Genomic DNA, 25,067 nt, shown 5'->3' with positions numbered 1-25,067 from the left:
TGTATTTGTTAACGCACACGTAAAATACCGTAGCAGCAGCAATTCTGTGTGTGTTGCATGAATGCATCTGTGTGTTGATAAGGGCTCATCTTCTGCTGTTACAGGCCTATATTCTATGCTTGAGATACCAATATACAAATTTCAGACAAGTTTGCGAGCGTGTGTAGCGTGTGTATTGTGTGTAATGATACATACTCTGTGATTCTACAGCAGCGGAACCTGGAGGGCTATGTTGGCTTCGCTAATCTTCCCAACCAGGTGTACCGGAAGTCGGTCAAAAGAGGGTTCGAGTTTACGTTAATGGTTGTAGGTAAGTTGTAAACATCTACATCTGACTACATCTGAGGGTGTGAAAGTGTGTACTTTCCTCTGTTCATGTGAGAGTGTTTGTGCGCTCAAGCCAAACCTTTGTACATACACCTGCCCATCTATATGCGTCCGCCCATCTGAGTGTGTTTTCATTTTTGTGTGAATGTGTGTCATTAGCGCAGGTGGAAAGGAGGTAAAGCATGTGTGGCATCCACACACAGGCATCCTGTTCAAGATGATGCGTTGACACTTTAAAAATCAGTTTCTACACGGTGGTGCCCTGTGTGGCCTGGCTTTTATAACAGCTACAGTGTTGTTAAGTGGCAGAGAATAAGCATGTGAAAATATTTCTTGTGAAAGCCGGATTCCCACAGTTTCCCAGGGGGAGTTGTCTTCTGGATGGATGGCCCCAGGATGCACAATAACACATCTGTGTGCTCTGAATGATTCGATGTGGAATGTGAGCTGCTGCAGGATGTTGGCTCAAGTATGAATGAACCTGGTTGCAAAATGTGGCTAACAGCATTACAGAGGGATGGAATTGGACAGAGGAGTGGAGGGGCCATGTGTTTGGCTGTCTATATGGACACACACACTAACACACATACTAGTGAAGCTAGCTCAATGCAATCCCTCATTCAGCATTTATTTCATCAGCCTTTCTGAAAAAGTATTTCTTGGCTGTACTTTTTACGTGTTCAAATCAGAAGTTGCTATAAGAAATTGAAACATGCGTGATTTTGATTGGTTTTGTTCATATCCAAAAATCCCCCAAATCTCTCTTCAACTTGTACAGCATTTGCTCATCTCTGTCCTGCTGTTATTACAAGCCACGAGTCCTCAACTCGCCCTTGGACTTGTCTCTCTGGTCGTGCCGTGACCGTCATTTAGCCTGCGAAGGTCTAGCAACTATGGTAAATTGATGAGATGAATAGTTGTTTGGATAAACAACAATATTTGATTGTTTTTCTAAAAACTACCATCTCTATCTAAACATATGGAGCGAGCCACATGACATACGCTCTCTTCCAGGGCTGTAGTTATTAGTGTTGTTACAAATGTCATTGGGATTTTTATTGAGGTTCTCTTAATTCTGGAACAGAAACCGAGGTTCTTGTTTAGCTTTGGCTCTCTATTGACATATTGAACCGTGCTCTGTGTGAATGGAGCCAGTGATGAGTAATGAACACATATGGATTGTGTAGGGAAAGTGTGCACAGTGCAACGGTATTAACAAAAAGTGAAATTTTGAATTGGGACACTGTCGGCAGATACTTCAAGTGACATGCCATTCTCTACCTTTTAATTCTGCAATTATTGTTGTATTTTGCACTTAAAGGATAAGGCAGTTTTCTTCAAATAGTTATTAGCTGTTGTGCATGGTAAGTATATTCTGAACTTTGAACCGAGCCAGACTTGCTGTTCTCTCCTGCTTCCTGTTGTTATGCTAAGCTACTGTAGGCCAACAATCTCCTGACTCCTTTAGAAATGTTAAACTATACCTATTCCTAACTAAAGTGAATTAAAAATTACCCAGATATAAAGAAATAATTCACATCCCATCTGTGTTACTATACTCAGTTGGACCCTTCCAATCATTCTCTTTCTTTCCACCTTCCATCACTTCTGTTCCTTCAGAAATATTCTGTACTTGGCGGTTTTGGACAAGTTTTTAAGGTTTTTACGGTCGGTCTTAAACTCTTTTCAAGCTATCATTAAAATGTTTTAAAATGTCATAAATCTAACTCAATGTATCTTGTGGTGACACCGATCAGTTCAGTGGAAGGAGAAAGACACCAAAAGAAACAAGCGTCCAACCTTTATTATTTCAGCCTGTGGTTTAAGATTCCTGTTTAGTAAACAGCCACTAGACTAGCAGGAGGGACACAAAGAGAGCAGAGTGATAGCTTGGATGAGACCCAGAGAGATCCACAATCACATTAGATCCCGTTTCCCCTCCCCTCACATATGGGCCCCTCTGTCTCTTCCCAGTTCTCTTGGTTCCCAGCCCCGCAATACTCCTGCTGATCCAAATTTCCCCTACAACAAATGTGAGGAGTATAGCAGAGTGTTCATCCCTCCACACAGTGGACAGAGGATCAGACTAGAGTTGTTCCCAGTACCTATACCAGTATCACAAATGCCTCAAATACTGTCTAAAATGCTGTGTCGCAGAGTGTGCAAGTCTGCATCAACCCAATACCATGTCATTTATCCCTGAAAAGAATGTACTTTAAAGTATTTTTTTCATGTTGTTTTTTTTTAGTAATCACTGACTCATTTATAATAAAATTAAGCTAAGGTATTGAAAAGGAAAAAATGGAATCAGAACCTCTCTAGATCAGAAGGAGGTTTCTCAGCTCGGGCTTGTTTGTACCAATACTTTCTGAAAGCTATGATGTTATGAGGAATGAAAGCTATGATGAAAGATGTTGGTCAAGGACTATTTTCCCACGACATAGACAAGAACTCTACAAAAGAGTTGACTAAAGATTTTAAATGAAAAACATTTTAAGAATAATTAGACAAGGCAATAAGAAGACAAAATTGTAATTTATCTATGACATAAAACAAGTGTTATGTCAAAATACAAATACAAAATCCATGGTTTTCTGTGACGTAGTTGAGGATACATGCTGTCCAGCATGAAACATGCTAGAGCTATTTAGTCTCAATAGTTCCTCCCTGGTAATCTGACTCATCAGAGGGTTTGTTACGTAGAACCCTCTGAGCAGGCTTCATTAGAAACTGACTGGGAAAGGGCAGGCACTTTCAAAACATAACTGGCAGGTGATTAAATGAGCCACATGTCTCAGTGGAGCGAAGGGAACGAACAGCCCCACTCCTCTCTGCTCACACGCTCGTTATAAAACCTAGATCAACCAAAATAATGACTACAAAGTTCATAAATATGTAAACATGACCATGATCACAAACCAATGTAATAAAGAAGTGACAGAAAAATAGGAAATACCAGTGTTAGCCAGAGGCAGAAGAGCTGACTCTTTTTTGATTTGAGAAGCAGACAGCTGCACCAACAACATAAGGCAGACTGTGAAAGTAAAGACTGAAGGCTAGCCTCAGTGCTGCTTTACTTGGCATCGTATTGTGAAAGCTCGGCTCAACTCAGAGGCCCAGTTTTTTCCCGTTGTAGTTTTGGAACAGACATATGGTGGAGAATGAGATGATTGGGCAGATGCCTGAGGTAAATAGTTCAAATTCAAACACACATGCAGCGAGGAGAACTATTTTCTGTAGCCGGGTACTTCTAGCCGGAAATGTGATAAGAACGGAGTTTTCCACTCACCTAATACAAATATATTAACGGCTTTCTGTTACCACCACCACTGGGTGCAGTCTATATTTCAAAATGAATAAATATTGTCTCCCTGCCAGTTACCACTTTCACTATCATTATGTCTTCCCGCTGTATGTGAGGAACTCAGTGGCTGATTGACCTCAAGCAAGTAGTGCCTGTCATGTGTCTAATAGGGAGGAGCTGTTGTAACAGTTGTTGTGCACCACTGAACGCTCACTATTAAGAGCAGTGTACAAAGTGAAGTAGAAACTGGGGACTCATCTGATAAAGTGTGTGTGTGTGTGTGTGTGTGTGTGTGTGTGTGTGTGTGTGTGTGTGTGTGTGTGTGTGTGTGTGTGTGTGTGTGTGTGTGTGTGTGTGTGTGTGTGTGTGTGTGTGTGTGTGTGTGTGTGTGTGTGTGTGTGTGTGTGTGTGTGTGTGTGTGTGTGTGTGTGTGTGTGTGTGTGTGTGTGTGTGTGTGTGTGTGTGTGTGTGTGTGTGTGTGTGTGTGTGTGTGTGTGTGTGTGTGTGTGTGTGTGTGTGTGTGTGGTCAGACTGGCTGAACTATGAGCTCTAATACGTCTCAGGGCGACATAGGCTATAACTCGGCTCTGCGTTTAAGAAAAGCAAGGGGCTACAGTGATGGAGGCACATTGCAATAAGGTTGTCAGAAGTTACAAGGTAACACCACTTTGGTAACTTTCAACCGGCTCAGCCTCACTGCAGGCGGGCAGAGCATACAGATTATACAGCACCCACGGAGATCCGCTCACCAAAAGTCAGTCCCGGTGGACTATGTTGCCCTTTTACTGTATATTGCTTTAATATAAAACTGAAACTAGTTTAGTTTTTGACCGATGATATTATTGTATGCAATTGCTAATTTTAATTTAATTACATTTTTTCTGTGAAATTACTCCTTTCACTGTCAGAATCAGATGGATTTGGTGGCATTTGGAAAGTGTAGAAGAGCTGCATGATTGAATTATTTGTATGATTAACTTTTTCAGCAGAAGACGATGTGTTACTACTGTGATGGCACCCCTGCTGTGCTACAGATGATGATAAACAGACACTACACCACTGGCTGTGGTGGACTGTGTGGCTTGGAACTTGAAACTGAATTGCCCTTTGGGAATTTAGTTGTTTGAACTTGATGTGGTGTGTAGCATAATTTTAGGTATTTTATATCAAACCGAGTTCTTGGTATGGAAGTCAGAGGGATGGTATTGTGTGATAATATAGGTGCCTGTCATGCCCAAATGAAGCTCTGGGCTCAGTAGGATGCAGCTCTACATGTTCTGTTCTTCTCTGATCTCTCTTCTGATGGTTTTTAGGTCTTTGGCCTCTCTTTTCTTCCTCTCCTCTATCCAACTCTGTCTTTTCCCAGTCAATCCGCCTCTCTGAGGGGGAAAAAGCAGCTTCCTGCCCCTTTGTCCAGCTGGCAGACTGAATAGAAACTCCTGGAAAGATCCAGCGCTAGTGTAGAGAGCTGAACAGAGCTGAGAGTCAGATGCAAACTGAAGGGTGCTGGGAGGAGAGGGGAAGTGATGCCTGCTTCATGCTGCTTCTGATGGGTAACAAGGCCAGTTTCTTAAGAGCCCCGCTGCCTCTGCTTTCCTAAAGCAACTCAGGAGGAGACCACATGCAGAGCTGTAGAGTTGAACTGATACAAGTTTCACTGGCTTCTAATAATCATGTTTATTCATTCACCATTCTTTAAGCTTCCCCAAGAATTAAGTTTTTCCATCAAAATGACTACATAGCACTGAGTATGAATCCGTTAGTCTAATTAGTTCATTGTTTTATGCTGAAAATTAGGAAACATTCACTAGTTCATATAGCTCTAAGGATGTCTTTAGAACTACACAGATATTAAAAAAAGAAAAGCAGATCACCCACATTTGTGAAGCTGGAACACTCAAATGTGTGGTGTTTTAGCCATGCAATGCCAGTCTGCCAGTCTGGACCAATCTCTCAAAAACTACTGGATAGATGGCCATGATATTTTAATATTCTAACTTGTTAAACTAAGATTGTGAATGTGATACACATTAAACCTACACGTGCCACAGAGAGCTGCTAGCGTGGCTGTAGACCAGACAAAAAATTATATTTCAATTCACTTGGCAAGATATCAGCATGCACATGCAACTGCAGGGTTTATTACGAAAACACTGTTTGAGTCTCTGAGATGTAGCAATCTATTGCTAGCAACATTAGCATTGTAGCTAATGTTTTACTGTTTTGGAGTGGTGAATACAGTTTTGACCAACACAGAACAAGTAGCGGAAGCCCCATTTGTTTGTGCTCTATTGTGAATTAAGAATTATTGAAATACACAGACATGTCTGTTATCTGTTATGTCTTGATTTTTTCATTAGATCTCTTATCTAGTTGGTGTTTAAGGAACCACTAAGCACACGTGCGTGCGTGCGTGTGTGCGTGCGTGCGTGCGCAAAGATAAGATGGTCTGACAGGCTTATGACTGACCGCCTTGCCTACTGACCTTGCAGAAGGGAGTGAGTGAAGGAAGGCTTTGCTCTAGATAATCTACTGGCTTAACCACATGCATTAATACACACCAAGTATACACATTCACTCATGCTCACACACACACACATGTACTCTGTTTCATTGTGTTGACCCAAGTGTACCAAGAGTTAGTACCTCAGTTCCCCTTTTCCTTCCATCTACCTAATCACTTTTATTCCCAACTTCCACTTCATCATAAAGGCTAAAGGAATGAAGGGTTTCAGCTTCACCCAGCCTGCTATCACTGCTTCACAATTCAGAGTGATCTGGAACAAAGAAAAGAACAAACTGTGGGTGTTAATGTGACAATGAAGCTGGGGAAACTTTCAAATACAGTCACAGCCAAAGTCAGAAATTACTAGCATTTGATGATTCCTCATTTAAAATGTCAGTTCTCTCAACAACAATTTATTGTGTTGCTGAACAGTGCCCTACTTGACACTTGCCATCTGTTAGATAAAGTGAAACTTCACCCCAAGGTCTCAGCATAACAACGAAAAGACACCAAGCAGTGGCTAAGTGCAAAAACCTGCGGCAGCCACAATTTGCGTGGTCTGCGGCCACAGATCTCGGGCAACTAAAAGTTGGGGATAGTTTAACTTATAGTTGCGAATGGCACAGTATGTTGACATGACAAGAATTTATTCCCACTCTGCCCCAGATAAATTGACTTATTACCAGTCAGCGGAAAGTGTGCAGTATCTCTTTGAACTTCAGGGATTGTGGTTTGCATGAATTGCAGCTGCAACAGGTTTTTCCTGCTTAAATTTTGCCTTATTAAATTTTATTCAAATATGCAAACAGCCAAGCCGTAGCCAGCTGCCCAACCTTTAGCTTAGGTCACAGTAACCTAACTTTAGTTGGCAAGCAAGCCAAGGTTAGCCAGCTAGCTGTAACTCATCTAAGACCCATGGATCTGGTGTTGGTTGGTTGCCTGCTAAAGTTAGTTGATAAAAATAATTTGCAAATGTGAGTCTGGATGAATTAGCTGACAGCTAGCTAGAAATTTGCAATCTCACAAAAGCAAACAAACGAGCATTAGTAGGACTCCATTTCTAAGCTAACCTTAGCTAATGTTGCACACTGTTGGCTTTAGGGGAGCAGAGCAGAGGCAAGGGACTCGGGAGCATGTAAAAAATCACTTCCCTGGATATCCCCTGGGAAATTCAGCCAGAGTCCTTTAGAAGTCAGTCCACAGGCTGTTAATAGACAAATGAGAAAATCAAGCAAGGTCTCATTTTTTAATTTAGAAGAACTGTCTTTAAAATGATACAGCAGATTATGTAAATCCTCTCACTTTTCACACTTTATTCATGAAACAGTCAGGTTGTAGTCTGCAGAATCTCATAGTGCTAAAAGGCATGGCTTAAAAAGATGATTAGCTATCCTCGAATTTTCTTGAGAGCTTGCCTCCCCTATCGGCTTTTCCCACTAAATTATTGGTCAAGTCAAATCGGAGTTCAAGCTGTTATGGTGGTTATGGTGATATGATTTCTTTAGCAATATAACTGCTGAAGAGGCTCCTTTAAAAAAAAAAAAAAATTAAAAAAAACTTTTTGTCTTGGCTGAGGTTATTTGTAACTTCAAATGTAGCAAGTAGTTGATAGAAATGCCTAGAATATTACAGCCATAGAGATAACCACAGTGAGGTAAAACAGTTGGAGACTTCCACACTGATGACTCTAAATGGGTTTTTGGGTTCACTCCCCTCACACATGTCCATTTTCCCCCAGCAACAGTTTTGACCATTGTACTGAAGAGGTTATTATTCGATTTGCCGTTGTCTCACGGACATCATTAAAAATACATCTGACACCCCTCCCTTTGATCCTCTCCTTGCACTGCAATCGGTATTTTAATGGCGACCATTATTATATGTGTCTCCCAAAGGACTCACAACACTGTTATCCACCCCCTTACACAGTTTATGCTTTATTACATATAGAAAAGTATGTTTCAAGCCCAAATTGGCATGTCTCCAAGGCACAGAGGAGCATTCTGTCGTGTCACTGGAGAAAGGACACAGGTGTATTTGATAACATTAATATCAGGTGCATTCGCGTGTCAGTGTCAGTGCTGTGGTATTGGGTTTGATGGAAAAATAGCATCGTTTACTGCAATAGAGCTGTCAGTAATGTTAGGCCTACCTAGAGGTATTCTGGAAAGTCCTATGTTGAGGTGAACCTGGGACAAATCAGAACACGCTAGAGACATTGTGCGTCCCATCTGGCCTGTTAATGTCCCAGGATCTCCCTGGAGGAATTGGAGGAAGTAGCTTTGTCTTGCCACTGCAGCTCGGACCCGAACAAGCAGTAAAATTGGATGGATTAATTGGCTATTATTCTGTGTTACATTGTACAGGTGCTGCGTTTATTGTGTCTTCACCCTGTATAATGCATTATGGACCAAGCACAGCTGTGCTTCATGGCCATAAAGTATATCATTGGCTAGTTCTTGCAGGCTGTGTACAGTGCCTTACTGAGCAGCCTGCTTGGCTGAGCAGAGGAGCTGCTCATCACTAGAATGAGAGGTACTGGTCGTAATAATCGAAAAAAAAAAAACTTTACTGAGCCTTTGTGCTGGGCCAAACTGAGAGGGGCGGCTTGTCACTCAATGAGATTAGCTTGTCCACCTTAGTGAGCCTGGACCATTGTAGCTTCGAGGCTAACTCCCTTCAATCTGCTTTAATCTGCTGGTAACAAGCAAGACACAGGCACTTTGATTGGGTCTTGGAGTTGTAGCATATATTCAAAGACAAATTAACTGTAGACACACTGCACTGCTACATTACCGTACCGCTAACTGCATATTCTCCTTCGCACACGCCTTCCCTTTGCAGTCTGTGAGTGTGTGAAACTCCGACACAGACAGAGAGGACAGCCACAGGGTGACCAGAAATGACAACAAAACTTATCTCAACATACCGTAGTTTCTTCTATATATTTTTTCACCTTTGTTTTATATCCCTGATGTTCCGTTCTGCAGGGAACGTTACAGAGACAAGCCAAACACCGTTCATCTGAACACCATGCTCACGTTGCCATGACACAGACCTGGATTCAAATTGGTAAAGTATACCTTCAAGCCTGGAAATGCTGCAGGGCTTGCAGTACACTAGGGGGAAAAACTGAGAAACTTTCTGGTGTCTAAGAAGGCCAGCTGACAGTTACAGAATGGTCAATATCTCTAGTTCAGTATTTTCCAGTCTGATCTTAGCCCCCAGAATCTGTGGTCAGTTTAGAATGTATTAAGCTGGCCATGGTACAGTCATTATTGCTGGACAGCAGCCTGTTTACAGACCTACTTCACAACGACCGCTCATTGCCTCTGGGCACAACACTCTACACAGCCTTCTCTGTCACTGTATGAGTGTGTATGGATAGGGTCGTGCACATGTGCATGTTCATGCATGCTCAGTCAAATCACCACAGGCAAGTCTTTCCTTCTCCTTCCTAATTTTTTCTCTCTGCTGTGCTCCAGTTCCCCCTGTCTCTATTTTGAGCTGCACATGTCTACTGTGACCCAGCACGTGCAGATTCTGTCAGATATATTCTCAGGCTTGGTGGATCGTAGCGAAACACTCACTCTCTAATTAAAAGAAAAGAGAAAAAAAACACGGAAATTGGGTTGTGTGCCTCCAAGGAGCCTGTAACCATTCCATGTGGGCCACTGCTGTCAGACGGAGTGCTGACACAGGTTGGATTCTGATTCTTTCATAGACACTGCTGGACTCGCAGATCCTTATCTTTGCAAAAAACTGACCTTTGCCCTCTTTTTCAGCCAGTGCATTTAGCCTCAACAATAGAGACTTATCTTTTCCAAAAGTCTGGTGTTCAGCAAACACAACTTCTCTCACATCCACCGTCTGTCTGTGACTTTGGTGTTCTCTCCTTTATGCCTGTATGTTCCCAGATGTCTCATTTCACACTTTGTGGTTCAAGCCTCACACATGCTTGTTAAATATGTGTGTTTGTGTTGGGTGCTAGTTAGTAGGCCTGTCAGGATGTGAGGGGGCCAGCTGCTGCCTCAGGGCTGACAGAGAAAGAGGGAGAGACAGAATGGGCGAAAAAGAGAGGAATCTCAGGAATCCCATGGGAAACCCAGTCTGACCATTTCTATTTGTTTGTTTTTCTTTCTCGCACAGCCCACCTTGCTAAAGGTCTTTCAATATGCATGGTTGTCAATGTATATTCATTTGCAGCATCACAACAATGACAAAAGCCATACAATCCATTTTAATGTGAATTAAGTTAATTTCTGCTCATGCTGTGTGCTATTAAGAAAAGCATAAGAAAGTTTCAGGCTAATAGTTAAGCTAGATATCTATTCAGAAAGTGTAATTGGGATCAAGATCTTTATTGCAAGATAAACCTAAGAACAAATTGTGTAACACAAGGACAAAACTACAAGGTTTGTTTATTGTCATTGTTGTAGTCCCTTTATGTTACACAAGAAAAAAAAACAAAGCTATTTCTATGGTGGAGTACAGAGGATGAGTTATGAAGACTCACAGCTTGAAGAAAGATGTTACTGTAGTCTCCGGCGGCAGACTGTCGCTTAGGACGCAGTTCTGGAGGACCATGTCCATCAATCCGCCACAGAAAGAAGTCCGGTAAATTTAACGTCAGCTGTGGCAGAAAAACAACAACAAAATGTCAACTTTCCTTTACTTTTTCTTGTATTGGTTTCAATATATTTGGAGAGAACAAAACTTTGGGTTCATGGTTAATGGCTGGACTTTCCCCTTTAGAAAAGAAAAGAAAAAGAAAACGGCACAGAAGAAGCAGGAGATGTTAAAAGACAAAGAGCTGGACGATATAAAAATCAACAGACATGAAGTAAACACTAAACAGAACATGTAACGGGCTATGGCAATGTTTGAAGACTAGTTAATAAAAAGAAAATGTCAACGGACTTACAGTCATAGGGCAGAAAAACTTAATCAGGTGCTGCAGACATTTTATGTATTCTGTTCAGAGTTTATGTTGAGATGCAGTTTCATCCGTAGAGTCAAACAGGCTACTTTTTTTGGCGGAAGCACTCAAAAAAATTTTAAATAAATATTTTCTATCAAATTATTGATTTCTTTATGAAGTAATAGTGTAATAAGCGGGATAATGTAGAGCAAGTAGATCATTTTTACAAATGGAACCCCAGCAGGGTCCACCAGGATCCTCTGCGCAGGCACCTCGCCGATATCGCTGTTGCTCGATAGAAGGTTATCTTTCATGGTCACCCGCAGAAGAGCCCTCCTGTCCTGGGCTGTGCACATCCCATACTAGTTTGTAATGTTTCAAATCAGCATGCTTGGCCTCTCTGTATAAGAACTTTGCCATCTTATGTTTCATTTAGAAATACTGCTATTTTTGAGCTTTCTTAACCATGGTGAAGATGTGAGAGAACCATGTCAGGCTCTCTGTGACTGCCTCCTGTTTGCAAAATATCCACAGTCAGCTCCCTGGTTTTGCTGACATTGAGCAGTAGGTTGTTCTCCATGATATGAAGTCTCATTGTTGTTTGTAACCAAGCAGATGATAATGGTGTTGTCCACAAACTTCACAAGAGAGTTCTCTTCATGACAGCGATTGCATCCTTTTTTTGGATTCTTGTTTTGCCTTTTGCCTTTTGCCTCTACAGTGTTACACCATCTATGGACAGGCTCTATTGAAACTGTTTAACTGTTAGAACATAGGAACCAGCCACGTCACAAATATAGGAATATACTGTATGTATGAAGAAGCGTGCAATGACTACCCATGATCTCCCATTCTAACAATGAAAGAGTTGAAGTACAAGAGTGAAAGCAGGGACAGAGAGGAGAAATGGGTCAAAAATGTAATGTGGTTGGAGGCTGAGTGACACTGAGACATGGGCCGTGGAGAGATGGAGTGATGTCTCACTGAGAAGAAGAGGAAGAGAAACAGCAGGGATGAGCTGGAAGGCTCAGCCTCTCCATCACTGATGTTCAGGTCATTAGTCTATTTACAGAGAGCTGGCACTACGCTTCCACTTGTCATGTGGAACCAATATTTAATTAAAGCTGAACTAGGGAGGCTAATTGGGACGGACCTGCCCTAGGGGGGGGGGGGGGTAGACTACTTCAGTGAGCATCCATCACACTGTGGACCTCTCTGTTAGGGAAACTAATCTCTCATTTTTAGCTACAAATCCTCCACTTAAGCCGTACAGCCGTTAACAACCACCCAGTCACATTTTTTTTACAGAATCTCATTTGGCAAAATGCTGCTTGGTTTCAGGATTACAGAGTGAAAAAAGTTAAGTTAGGACAGCCATCAAGATGATTGCTGAAGATTCAGTGAGATGCTTGGTCAGTGGGGTGCTAAGGTGAGATCGTTCAAGTGTTTGATGAGGGTCTTTAGGTTGTTTTAAGCCTCTCTTTGGACTTTTGGCACGACAGATCTCAGTATCACATTTCCACAGACGGGACTGGGAAAGCCAGGTTCAGCAAAGATAGAGACAGAGCCTCAGGAAGAGAAACTGAAACCTTTGACCATGACTTTCTTTCTGAAATGGCACCGGGACACTGCGGTCACAGTGTAAATAATGTGTTGAGATTCACAGAGAAGATACTATTGATACAGTGTTAGACACCCCATTGTAACAGAATAGCTCATGATGCATCTGTGTCCCATCTGTAACTCCTGGCAGCCATGACTGGCACTGTCATGGAGGTCTGTTTGAGTGTTGGCTGCATTTATTTCCTTTAGTCCTAGTCTGTTCTCCAAAACTCTGTACTCATCATTATTAACAATAGATCGAATTGTGTCCAATGTGACAGCTGTTATAAACCCACTATACTCCACCTGCCCAGCATAGTGTTAGCAATTTAGAAAGAAAGTCTATACTGTGTTTTTCTGTCATTTACAGTCGCTCTTCTCTCTTTCCATGGTATCTCTCCAACTTTTTTCTCCTCTCCTCACGCTAGGGCTGGATGCGCAGCAGGGAGCTACAGGATAGAGAATCAATAACTTAGCTGCTCTGTATGAACAATGTTCGGCTTAAAAAAATGCATGCAGGCTGAAATTCACCATGGTGATCACCACCAGCTGCTTATTTAGGCTATTAATGCACTGAAACACTACAGCGCTGTGCCCATCCATCTCTGCCGAGAGCAGAGAAATGTCTGATGTCCGAGTCATATTATAACCGAGCAGTCTGATGCATGGAATGGTCTGTGTGGTTATATTGTAGCAGACTGGTGTTTTTTTCAGGCAATGTAATAAAAATACCCACTGCGTGTAATGCCATTGTGTACTTCTCGATTCCCAACTGTCCTGAGTTATTTGTAAATTAGGAACACGATAAGGTTGTTGGTGATGGTATGACATTATTTATGCATCAGACTGAAGAAATCACACTAACGTTTAAATTCAGAGTGAAAAAAACATTTGCAAAAGTTGCTGACGATGCTGCCGCAGAGACATAATGTCAGCATCACAAACTCTGACTTGTGATAAAGAGGGGTGGTTAAGTTTCGCTTTAATTTGATACTACTAGAGTTGTCTGCTGGATTATATCAGGTTTTTTTGCCTTTTCCTCCCAAATATAGGCAAGAGAGCTTCCGTTATGATAGCCATTTGGTTTTCCAGCTTTTTCCTTCTCCAAAATATCCTCATTATATCAGCCTTTAAAAATCCATCCCTCGCTCGACCTCTAGGAGAGCCATACAGAACTAAAAGAAGACTGAGTATTGGACGTACAGTACATTCATTGTATTTCGTTTGAATAACAATCAAAGCTTTCTGTTATGTTGATATGGCAAATGTGGAGTGGTGTTCCAGTTGATCCAGTTAATGTGTCACATTTGTTGAATTAGTTTGTTTTTTAAAGTTTCCGTGGATGATCCAGCTGCAGCTGTGTGTGTGTGTGGTCATGGTTAAGTTAGACTTTTCACTTCATTTCCTGACGTTTGTTTTGACGAGTTTGCCTCAGTAGTGACACTAACCTTTCAACAGAGGAATCTAACAGGAGAAGCAGACTTCACTATTAAAGGACACACACACACACACACACACAAACACACTCACTCTGCCCCTCCCCTCCACGTTTAGATAACCTTTGCAGGGCTGTTAGCAATTCACCCAGCACTGAGAAGGAGGGTTTCATGCATCTGTGCTATTTCGTCATGAAGCGGCCTGTGTGCTTGACCTCTAACTCCAAACAGTCCATCAACCGGGTGAGTTGACAGTCGTCTGCTGGTAGAGGTTGTAGGAGACACAAAGATAAAGTGTGTTCATAACTCACACTGGGACAGAATATCATCCATAACTGAGCAAACACACGCAGGGGGCAGACCGAGGGGCTAAGAAGGGGTAAAGACTGGAATCCACCGGGGGCTTCACACCGCGTCGATATGGACTGATGGAATACGCAGATGTCCTGACTTCTGGGGCGCATGAATAAAACCCTTCTCCATGCAAATGTTCTCCCACAGCAGGTGGTTGATTTGAAGGAGATAAAAAGAGAATCAATATTTGTCTTCTTTGAATGAATAGAAAGTAACCACATGCAGTTTGACAGCTCTGACACTTGGCAAAAATTGTTAAGCCTCTGATGATAGTGCAACCTGTCCTGTCTCTTCATCGGCTGTGGCTCAGTTGGTAGAGCCAATGTCCGAAGGGTCAGCAGTTCGATCCCCGCCCTGGCCTACTGGTGTGTGTGTGAATGTGTGTGACTGGAGGGGCCGTAGGTGCTGATTAGCAGCCAAGCTTTTGTCAGTCTGCCCCAGGGGAGCTGTTACTTCTATCATAGTTTACCACCACCATGTATGTCTGTGTAAATGAATGGAACCTGGAGTCTGTAAAGCACCTTGAGCACTGAGAAAGGCGCTATATAAATCCAACCAATTCATCATTATTATTATTATCATCTACATCCCAAGCTTAAAGGGAAAGCATTTTACAGCAAAACCGAGCTGATTGATCCTGTAGCAGTACTCCGGTAGCATTTATAGAAGTGTTTTATACAGATATGTTTTATATAACGTTTTTTGTGTGTGCTTCTGACATCTGCTTCATAATTATGTAGCCTTCAAAGTCTTGCAGCAAGTGTGTTTCTTTGAATTAGCCTTCTACTACATACCACTCAATCTGGAGCACTTTAATAGGCCACAGATAGGGCCCATCAGTCTTTGTCAGTTGTTGGATCTCTGGACATTTGCTCATCCATTTAAAATTATCGAAGCAACATCTGAACATCATTTTGTAATGTAAAACCTCTAGCTTTCTTCTTTTAGGCTGCACACAGTTGCTGTCTGGTGAACTGCCCTACCCAGTGCTTGGTAGGGCTGCATGATATTGGGAGAAACTGACAAAAAAAAATATGGTTATGAAGATAGAGCCTGGAGGAATTTTCACTCTCTGGGGGTCCCAGCAATTTTTGAAGAACAGTTTGAGTGACACCATTGTGTTTCCAGAGGCGCAGTATAATTTCAGTCACATACATTTTTGCCCATTCCAATACTGTCGACTGAGTCACATTTAACAGGAAAACCATAACACTTCAAACCAATAGTTTTAAATGACCTGGGGGCTCTTCTTGGCTCCCCCCCCCCCCCCCCCCGGGTTTATGTGCGGTCACATATTGAAGAAGAAGTGGCAGTGTAGGATTTTCAAAGGCTGAAAAACAGTATGATGCTGTGTTAGGAGTCAGTCTGAGGTCTTGCTAGGACAAGCAGCCGTCCTTCCCTCCAACCAAACTCTCCTCCAATGCCTTTTCATAAGACACGAGCCAGATGCTCAGTCATTAATCACAGCATTGTGTGTGTGTGTGTGTATGCTGTGTGTATGTTTGGAGTGGCTGTGCTCTTTGTCAAGTAAACGTCAATTGTGTGTTTGTGCGTCTGATGTGTGCCTAACATCAGTATGGAAGCAGAGGATGGAAAGTTGGCACAGTAAAGAGAGAAAAAGGAAGATTTACATGTAAGGGAAGTGTCTAGTGAAAGGGATATAGGAAGAGTGGATGAATGGGGATGGTGAGGGAGGGAGTTAGTAGGAGCTGGAGAGGAAATGTTTTATTCCCGCTATTTGAAAGCTTTTCTTGCTGGCAGACGAGCTCCTGACCTTTTCCCTCATAGACAATGAATCTACTTTATTTTTTCTGCTCCTGCCCCATCCCTCCAGGCCGTGTGTGTGTGTGTGTGTGAGTGTGTGCGTGTGTGTGTGTGTGTGTGTGCGTGTGTGTGTTTTGAGCATATGCATGCACATAACATGTGGCCAGCAGGCTGTCTTTCCATTTGCTTTGTTCATGTCCCATAAAATATGCCTTTGCTTGTTTTTTATTGCTTTGCCACAAAAAGCATGAATTTTATAATGTTATCTATTTGTATATTTAACCTAGTTAAATTTGTGTGCATGTGTTTTCTCAGGTGAATCTGGACTTGGGAAGTCAACACTTATCAACTCCCTGTTCTTGACTGACCTGTACTCCAAGGACTACCCTGGGCCTTCCCAGCGCATCAAGAAGACTGTGCAGGTGAGGTTATTCAACTTTAAGCCTGATTATATTTGGCGTCGCACCTGATTTTCAAGTTTAGTTCATGTATCATGTTAAAGGTAAGGCTGTAAGTATTAGATCAGATTTCTTTTCAGACACAGACCTCCTCCAAATAAATTAACCTAAGAGTAAGAAGATGCAGGCAAGTTGCAGATGATGTGCTAATAACTTTACAGGAATTCAAGTAGGTCTGGTGTCATGCTCATCTTCAGCTTTTCCTCTAGCTGGAAAACAGTCGAGCCAACCTGAACTTTGTCGGCAGGATTAAGAATGGGAATGTCACCTATCTGTGCCAAGCAAGAAAAATGGCTCCATCCAATAAAACAAAAAAAATAGAGTCACAAATGAGGCGCAGCTGTACAGGTTGTTGTAAGTTGACTAACAGAAATAACTTTTAAATCTTTTATTCTTTTGTAAAATGCTAACTGCTTCTCTGCTGCTGGTGTGTCAACTGAAAGTGACTTGGACTGGATGGATTCTTGACTCGCGACTGATGGCTTACATCAGTTATTCCCAACCAGGGATACTTATGTACCTCAGGGGGTACTTCTGTTGTTGCGTGGGTGTACTTTGTAAGACTGCAGAGCAGCTCTAACCATTTAAAAAATAAATAAAATTATGATTTGCCTAAAGGATTAGCCTACAGTATATCAGCTTGTGCTAGTGCTAGTTACAATGTTAGCAGAGAACGTTGGCTTAAAATGGTAGAAAGAAATAGAGTAATAAACAGTTAAAATAGTTAAAAGTAATGGATAAACAATTTAAATTAAACATTATGTATAAATGATTGAAGTAGTTTGCTAAAAGTAGACTAGACGGCTGTTCAAATAATTAGCTTAACTGGCTAAAGTAATGTAGGCCTAGTCACGTACTCCTGCCACATATTGGTTTTCTCATGCAGAAAAACAATTTATATGCCGCAGCACCCAAAATATCTCCGGTGACCCAGCCCAGCTCTCACTTACCCATTTTCAACCCAGACATTTTGAGAGCCGGTTCAGAGTCTGTGTCCAATCTTTAACCGGTTCTTCTTGTTTCGACAGCCAAAGAACCGCCTCTCAGCCAGGAAAAGTGGTTCCAGAGCGGCACCACAAAGTGTTGCATGCTTTAAAAAATGTTTAAGAGATTTTAGAATTTTTTGTATTTTATTGTTGTTTTTTTGTCAGAACTAACAACTTTCCTACAGAGACATGTCTTCTTTAGTATGCTTAATCAACAGAGAAGTTAAACATGTTTATTCACAGTTATGCACAATAATTATACATAGTTCCTTTCAGACAATCAAAGAACTATTAAGCTCCAGCTTACAGTCATTTGATTCTGACGTTGCCTGTTAACACATAAATCGGTGGGTCATTAATTTTAACTGCAACGTTGCAGGTAGTCTGTGCTAGGTAAGATTAGAAACATGTAAGTGTGACACAAGAACAGAAGAAACCTGTTAGGGAGCAAATACTTGTACATGACTTGTATGCCTTTGCCTAAGTAGTATGATTGCAGACCAGACCAACCTAAATATTAACAGTTCAAGTGCATATATAAAAAAAAAATCACAATATCCACTATTATGTAATGAATAGTGGCATACATTTGGAATTTGAAATGCACATGGCAGTTTGATTGTCCATCTGACAGGGCTGTGAGAGTATGCAAGACCAAAAAAAGTTGGAAACCACTGGCTTACATGACTGTTCATTATATTATATTATCATTACATGACTAATGTAATAGTAATTAATAGTCCACTGTGAGGAGGGCAGAAACTGAAGTGCTGCTGTTGGTTAAAATTGCAATGCAGCACATCTACACCAATACTTTCCTCTCTGAGAATATTATATAAAGTAATACAAAGTAAAAAGCCTTTGATGCAAGTCTTACAATATGCTCTTAATGCAGAACTATTCAGCTCCCAGATTTACAGTTTCTCAGTTCGATTGGATTTATTGCAAGATAATTGTTCTGTGTACAGTTGTACCAGATTGGGGAAAATAATATAATTAAACTTGACATTCCTAAAGCAGTTGTTTGATTTAATTTTCTAAAACTCAAGGCTGGCCACACATCATTGTTGTGAAGCATAAGTAATGCACACAGAGGGCAAGATTGTTACATTTGAAACAGTGATGGATACAACCAGAGTCTAAAGAATGCATCAGCACATCCAAGACAGATGTGAGCCGCCAAGTTACGCAGATGTTTATTATTGTAGTATGTGATGTGAATGGAGAGAACTGAATGACAGTTGTGCACAAAAGAGGAGAACAACTGCCTGAAACTAAATAAAAGTTGTCTCCCTCAGGTTTGTTTTGGTTCTGTATGGTGGGAGCAGTTTGTTTTTTGCATCTCTTGATGATGCATGTGGACAGTGTGTAATGTCTAATGTTTTCAGTGTTTTCAGTCATTTATGTAAATTATCTCTAAGGACTCTTTTCATGTGTCACTTCTTGGCAAAAATTACCATAACTCGCTATCTGATTTCTCCGTTGATCCTAACCCTGACCACAACCATGAAAATTACCAGCTATGAGATACCTGCGAACATTTAAGTATCAGGCATTCCTAGATATAAAGTGCCTGTTCTTTGACTCTTCAGTTTCCACCTTTGTCTGAACTTTGACTTATTCACCCCTCAGACCTGACTCACACATTTTTATTGTCTGGACTTGCCACAGGCAAAGGCCGCTGACCACTCTGTCTCCATAACATGTCCAGCATCCCTGCTGCTTTTAGAAGCTCCACATATATAGATTTTTAAAATCCCTTCATGTCAAGGGTACCTTCCTGCCTTTAAGTCAGTGTATTGATGCGATGCTGAGAACTTGGACTCCACAATTCTAACCTATTCATGATGCTAGCTGCCAAATATCCATAAGCAGTGTGTGGTTTAGAACTAGCTATTTAAAACCAAAATTGGCAATGTGTTACCTCCTGTATATCTCACCTCATTACTTCAAATGTAAGTTGACCAATGGAAGAGTCACCCAAAACATTTCATACTCTGGGAAGGAGCTTCTTATTATGAAACCATTATTGTTATGCATGAACTCTTGGAAACATTTAATTTCAAAAGAAAGTACAGTGCAGCTGCTTAAATCTTCCGCACAAAAATATTATTAGGCTTCAACACTGCGTTTGTTGGACCAGTCCTAGAGTAAAGGAGAGGGAGCATGAGATGGAGTCTTCTGGAGGCAAGGGAGGGAGAAGTATGGAGTATCATGGGAAAGGAGAGCGAGAAAGAAGGATGAAAGAACCAAGAGGGAAACGGTCACAGGGCCTGGATTTGTCCTTTTATGGTCATGACAAACTACTGAGGAGGAGGAGGGAGGCTGCATCTGGAGCAGTGGTGGGGAGCAGAGAACCGAGAAAGGGAGGAGAAGCAGTTTTACAAAAAGTGTTGTGAAGGAGGAAGATACTAAGTGCAGCTACTAAAAGGTGGAAGGTTGTGGACAGGAGCGATGCAGCCAGTAGGAAAGAGGGATGCAGGTTGCAGGAAAAGATGGACAGAGAAGCATTGTGAGAAAGAGTGTCTCTGAGAACTGAGACGACAGTAATGGGTTAGTAAGAGGTGACTGGGGAGGGACAAAGAAAAATAGGGAACTTGGGTACGAGTCCTTGTATTTCCCTGGGGCCTGATAGGGTCAGTAGCAGGGCAAGAATGTTCTCATGAAACGCAACACCCTCTCACCCTCACACACACTAAGGTTGCATTCACACTACTACGGTTTTGTTTAAAAAAAGCACAGCTTTTGCCATGTTTACGCCTAGTGTCCACACTACTCCAGCATTTCCGAGCCCCTAAAATGGAGACATTTGGAACGGCTGCTGAACCGAGCTAAAAGGCTTGTGTGGATAGAGATCGTTTTTGTTTTGAGATGCTATTTCAGATTAAAAACGTAGTAGTTTGGATGTTGCCTAACACACACGTATAGCATGCAGACACAAAACCAAAAGAATTGCACAACTTCACATCATGAAATAATTTGACACACACAACGCTAAAATGCTGAAAAGAATAACCCTCTCTTAAGTTGATTAATACACTAATAAACTCTTAAAAACGCTTCCACTCAATCACTTAGCAGCATGATTTGTCTCCCACTTACACTGTACACTGTCGTGTTTGCACATTAACACTAGCAGCATCACCCACACACATCCACAACACACACACAGCTACCTTCTCTATTCAGTTTGCCTCTTGGCTGACCATAGGCATTGAAAATCCATAGCTACATTATGAGATGTATTAAAATTACAGACCCTGCTTGTATTTTTGGTTTTAGTACTTTTTAGATGGTATCCCAACACAGCCAAAGTGATCTGCAATGTCTCAAACAGTGTGGATAGGGGTGGGCAATGTATTATAAATAGATGGGTTATAATCATGAATGATGTAATGTCATTATATGTGATATATGGCAGATGAGCATGTTGTTATATGGACATATAAAAACATATCTACCATCTAGAGGTAGTTTAGTTTCAGGCCACAAAACGATATGAGCTTAAGGTACTAGTACCACACATATACACATATTAAAACACCATCGAGTGCCAAATACTGCAGTCAAGCCAGCCTCCACTTCGAAAAAGACGGTCTACCTAGCCCTTTTATTCATACTAGGCAATACAGTACGAACGTGTAAGAACTGACTTGAAAATAAATGAAAATTAATAAATATTAAGCAACTAATAATGCAAATGAATATTCAACGATAAAAAAATACTTTTGGCTGCAAACTGTGTTTCAGAGAAAAAAATGGTTTCGATTATGTGAATAATTAGTAGGTAGCAGACTACCTCAGTGGGACTCAGACAGTTCTGTTTGAGGATGAAGGCCATGAAATGCAAAAGACAGTTCCAGATCAAGTTTGTAAGTGGTGCTGGAGATATGATTATTTTGTCAAACGGTTCCCACGGTCCAGAATGAACTTTGACGCTGATATAGTTACAGATGTCAATCAGAATTTTAGAGTGTCAGTTCCTGTACAGCTGCTTAAGTTTAGAGAACATTTGAGAACTTTGTCTATTGTTGTTAGATGAAAAGAGGGCTTTGTAGAAACCCATTCAAAGTAACAAAATTGAAAAGCAACATTGTTTTTCTCTGTGTGCTGATATTTTACCCACTTCACTGCAAAAGTTCCCCGTCACAGCAAATCATGTAATCATTTGATCAAAGGACGATACGGAAATCCCCCAAAATGCGGCTGTGATGTTTTAATCACTAGCATTCCTAAAATCATGTAATTCATTTATTAACTTCCTTATTCAATTTAAATCCCACTGCACCAACGCATGAATAAATATTGTGCTTTGGGCAGTGAAAGCCTGGTTTTTCCTCCTTTTGTGATTTTAGTTAATGTATTTAAATTATGGATCGTATGAACCAGTCAGGTGGTGCTGCTGTATCTTTTGCATCTCCACAAGACGCTCTGTTATGTTTCAGTCTCAGCATGGTGCTAAATTTACTCTGTTTTGCCGAGACTGAAAACATTAAGAACATTTTGCTCCCTTTTGGTCCTTCGCTCACATCGAACCTCATGTGAACCCCATGAGCGCTATGTGGGCATACACGCTCTTGTGCAAGTAGCAGTTAGTGTGTGTAAGTGTGTTTGCCATGGGTGCTGTGGTCAGAGGCTGAGCGGGAGAGACTGGGTCAGAGTATTTCTATTCTAGAACAATCTCTCATGCTTTGTCGCTCACTCAATTTCCCCCCCTGGATCAGATTTCCTTTTAAATGATGGTGTTGAGACGGACAGCATTTTTGTGGTTTTCTCCCAATCTGTTTTTCTTCACAGAAATGGTGGAAATAGCAGATTTGGTTTTGAGATGGCTGACATGTCATGCACAAACACTTAGAGCACAAACTCACATTTTAACACACACGCTGGATGCACCATTAAGCTGAGATATGTCAAATGACTGTGGTGCGTGATATATACGCTCAGCTGTGAAGTCAGACAGATTATCTGAAGGTTTGTGGAAGCTGAAGAATGTTTGTGTTAGAGCAAGAGGGCTGTAGTTTGAGTTAAAGAGGTGATCCGAAAATAACTAGATGGCCTTGTGAAAGTATGCGGCGAAGCGAGGGAACAGTGGATGAGCTGCAGGAAAGGATGGATCTGTGGGACTGAATGTGAATGCATGTGATTTGTTTTTCTGCTTTTTCTGTGTTATTTCTTTTACAATAATGTTTTGGATCTTGTCACTGTGCCTCATAAATCATACTGAGGCACTATAGACAGAGAAAACTCAGCAGGACCAGTTTTACCTTTTTAATATCATGTTAAATATACTGAATACTTACAGTATATTTTGCATTTTACATCAGCAGTCCATGACTTTTCACTGCCATTTCATTGCAGTGAGACCATTTTTTTATACTTGAGCTCACTGTATAAAGTGAGCTGTTATGACCTCTATGATGATCACAGCCTCATGAAGCTTTACAACCACAAACAAGAGACCTAGGGCATTCAGAGGGTGTATGACTCCCCTAGGTATATTGACAATAAGGGGGTTCCTGAACAGTTTCCAGAAGTGCTCGCCATCCAATCGCAGAAAAAATGCATGTATTTTTCTGTGTTCCTCAAGGTCCGTGTGTCTTAATGTTGTATTTTTTGAGGGATTTTTGACCACTTTTGATCAATCCTTGAGTGGTTAAAAGAATTATATTTACTGTATTTATCACTAAATCTGTGAGACAAATGTATCAACCACAAAATGTCTGAACACTTATGAGACATAAGTGAACATGAGAATGGTTATTATATACTTTCATCATGATGTTATAATCCTTCATACATTCTAAACTGAACTAAATTTACTTTACTTGGATCAGACTAAATTGATCTGGAATTAATAAGAAAATCGATAAAAAATTGGGCCGAGAAGCAGGATTAGTTTCATTTAGTTCAAGTTCCAGTTTTATATAAAGTATAGTGAGAGTCAGTGGTAATATTCCATCCTTTGCCTAAAAACCATCACTGCTCCAAATTGTAGCTGCTTAGAGGAAAGGACGAGTTTGAGTTTCCTCACACATGTAAGCAGCAGATATTGGTATCTGTGAATCTCCCAGCAGGCTGTGTGGGCGCACTTACAGTGTGATGATGTATTGTCGGTGCCCTGAGTGGGAGAGAATAGTGTCACATAATTAAACATGGAGGCCAGTGTGTGTGGGCACATCCGTGTTACCAAGTTGTATTCTGAATTATATTTACAAACTGTTGAATCCGCACAAATGCAGAAAGATCATGCACTGCAACACTTAAGGACTAGGTTTGTACTAAATAGTGTGAATGTTGGTGTGTTTCAGGTGGAGCAGTCCAAAGTGCTGATTAAGGAAGGAGGGGTCCAACTGACACTCACCATTGTCGATACTCCAGGGTTTGGAGATGCAGTGGACAACAGCAACTGGTGAGGAGTGCCATATTACCAAATGATCATAGGTACTTTATTGTTCCCTGATGTATTCCTCTTTAATACCTTTTCTCCATCTTCCAGTTGGCAGCCAGTCATAAACTTCATTGACAGTAAGTGCGAGGACTTCCTGAATGCAGAGTCGAGAGTGAACCGCAGATCCATGCCAGACAACAGAGTCCACTGCTGCCTGTACTTTATAGCGCCCTCTGGACACGGGTAGGTCTGCATGACAAAAAGGTGTAATAAGATGAGGTAATGTGCGAACAACAACAAAGAAGCGGACTGTCACTGTCAGCGCTTCTGTGACACCGAGCTAGGCTATGACTGTGGAGCGACACCAGTGCCGCTCTCCACCAGCATTTCGATAGGCATACAGTGTCATAGTTCTAACCAGGGGAAGAAAAATGTTTTGGAAGCAGCAGCTGGTAAGTGGGAGGGTGGTTTCGTTCTGTTAAGATGCTCCCGTTGCCAGTCTGTTTGTATTCAAAGGTGTTGTTAACCAACACTAATTAACATTCTTCAGTGCTGGTTCAAATGAGTTTGAATGAGAGATGAGAGCCTGCATATTCTTTATTCCCTCTTTGGCTTGGAGATCCGTATGTTGAGGGAAAGTGTACCTTTCTATCCAGCCTCCTTCTCTATGGCAGCTATGCAAGCGGAGGCTGAAAGGGGTGTGTGTGTGCCATAGAGAAAGAGGCTGCCAGCCAGTGTTTGACCCACAAAGGTTATATAACTCAGTTCCGCTCATGCTCAGTAGAGTCCGGCTCTCCATCACTGAATCATCCAATCAGAGCCGCTCACAAAGGCAGACCTCTCATCTCAGACAAACACACACACTGTTTTTTCTCTCTCTCTGTGTGTGTGTGTGTGTGTGTGTGTGTGTGTGTGTGTGTGTGTGTGTGTGTGTGTGTGTGTGTGTGTGTGTGTGTGTGTGTGTGTGTGTGTGTGTGTGTGTGTGTGTGTGTGTGTGTGTGTGTGTGTGTGTGTGTGT

The 25,067-nt window shown here is 41.5% G+C and overlaps 1 protein-coding gene across 2 annotated transcripts in view; it reads left to right on the top strand.

The window, feature by feature from the left end:
- LOC310949917 (septin-7-like) overlaps positions 1-25,067 on the top strand; it is a 49,770-nt gene that overhangs the window by 6,952 nt on the left and 17,751 nt on the right. For both annotated transcript variants that reach the window (XM_083917531.1, XM_083917530.1), the window contains exons 2-5: positions 211-310; positions 16,530-16,636; positions 23,970-24,070; positions 24,158-24,292. In XM_083917531.1, the coding sequence (XP_083773657.1) occupies positions 211-310; positions 16,530-16,636; positions 23,970-24,070; positions 24,158-24,292 (443 nt within the window). The remainder of the gene's footprint in view (positions 1-210; positions 311-16,529; positions 16,637-23,969; positions 24,071-24,157; positions 24,293-25,067) is intronic.

The sequence above is a fragment of the Echiichthys vipera genome (assembly GCF_963691815.1).
Source record: "Echiichthys vipera genome assembly, chromosome: 7".
NCBI classification, from domain to species: domain Eukaryota; kingdom Metazoa; phylum Chordata; class Actinopteri; order Perciformes; family Trachinidae; genus Echiichthys; species Echiichthys vipera.
Note: the sequence above shows the minus strand (reverse complement) of the source record. Positions and strands in the feature narration are given on the sequence as shown.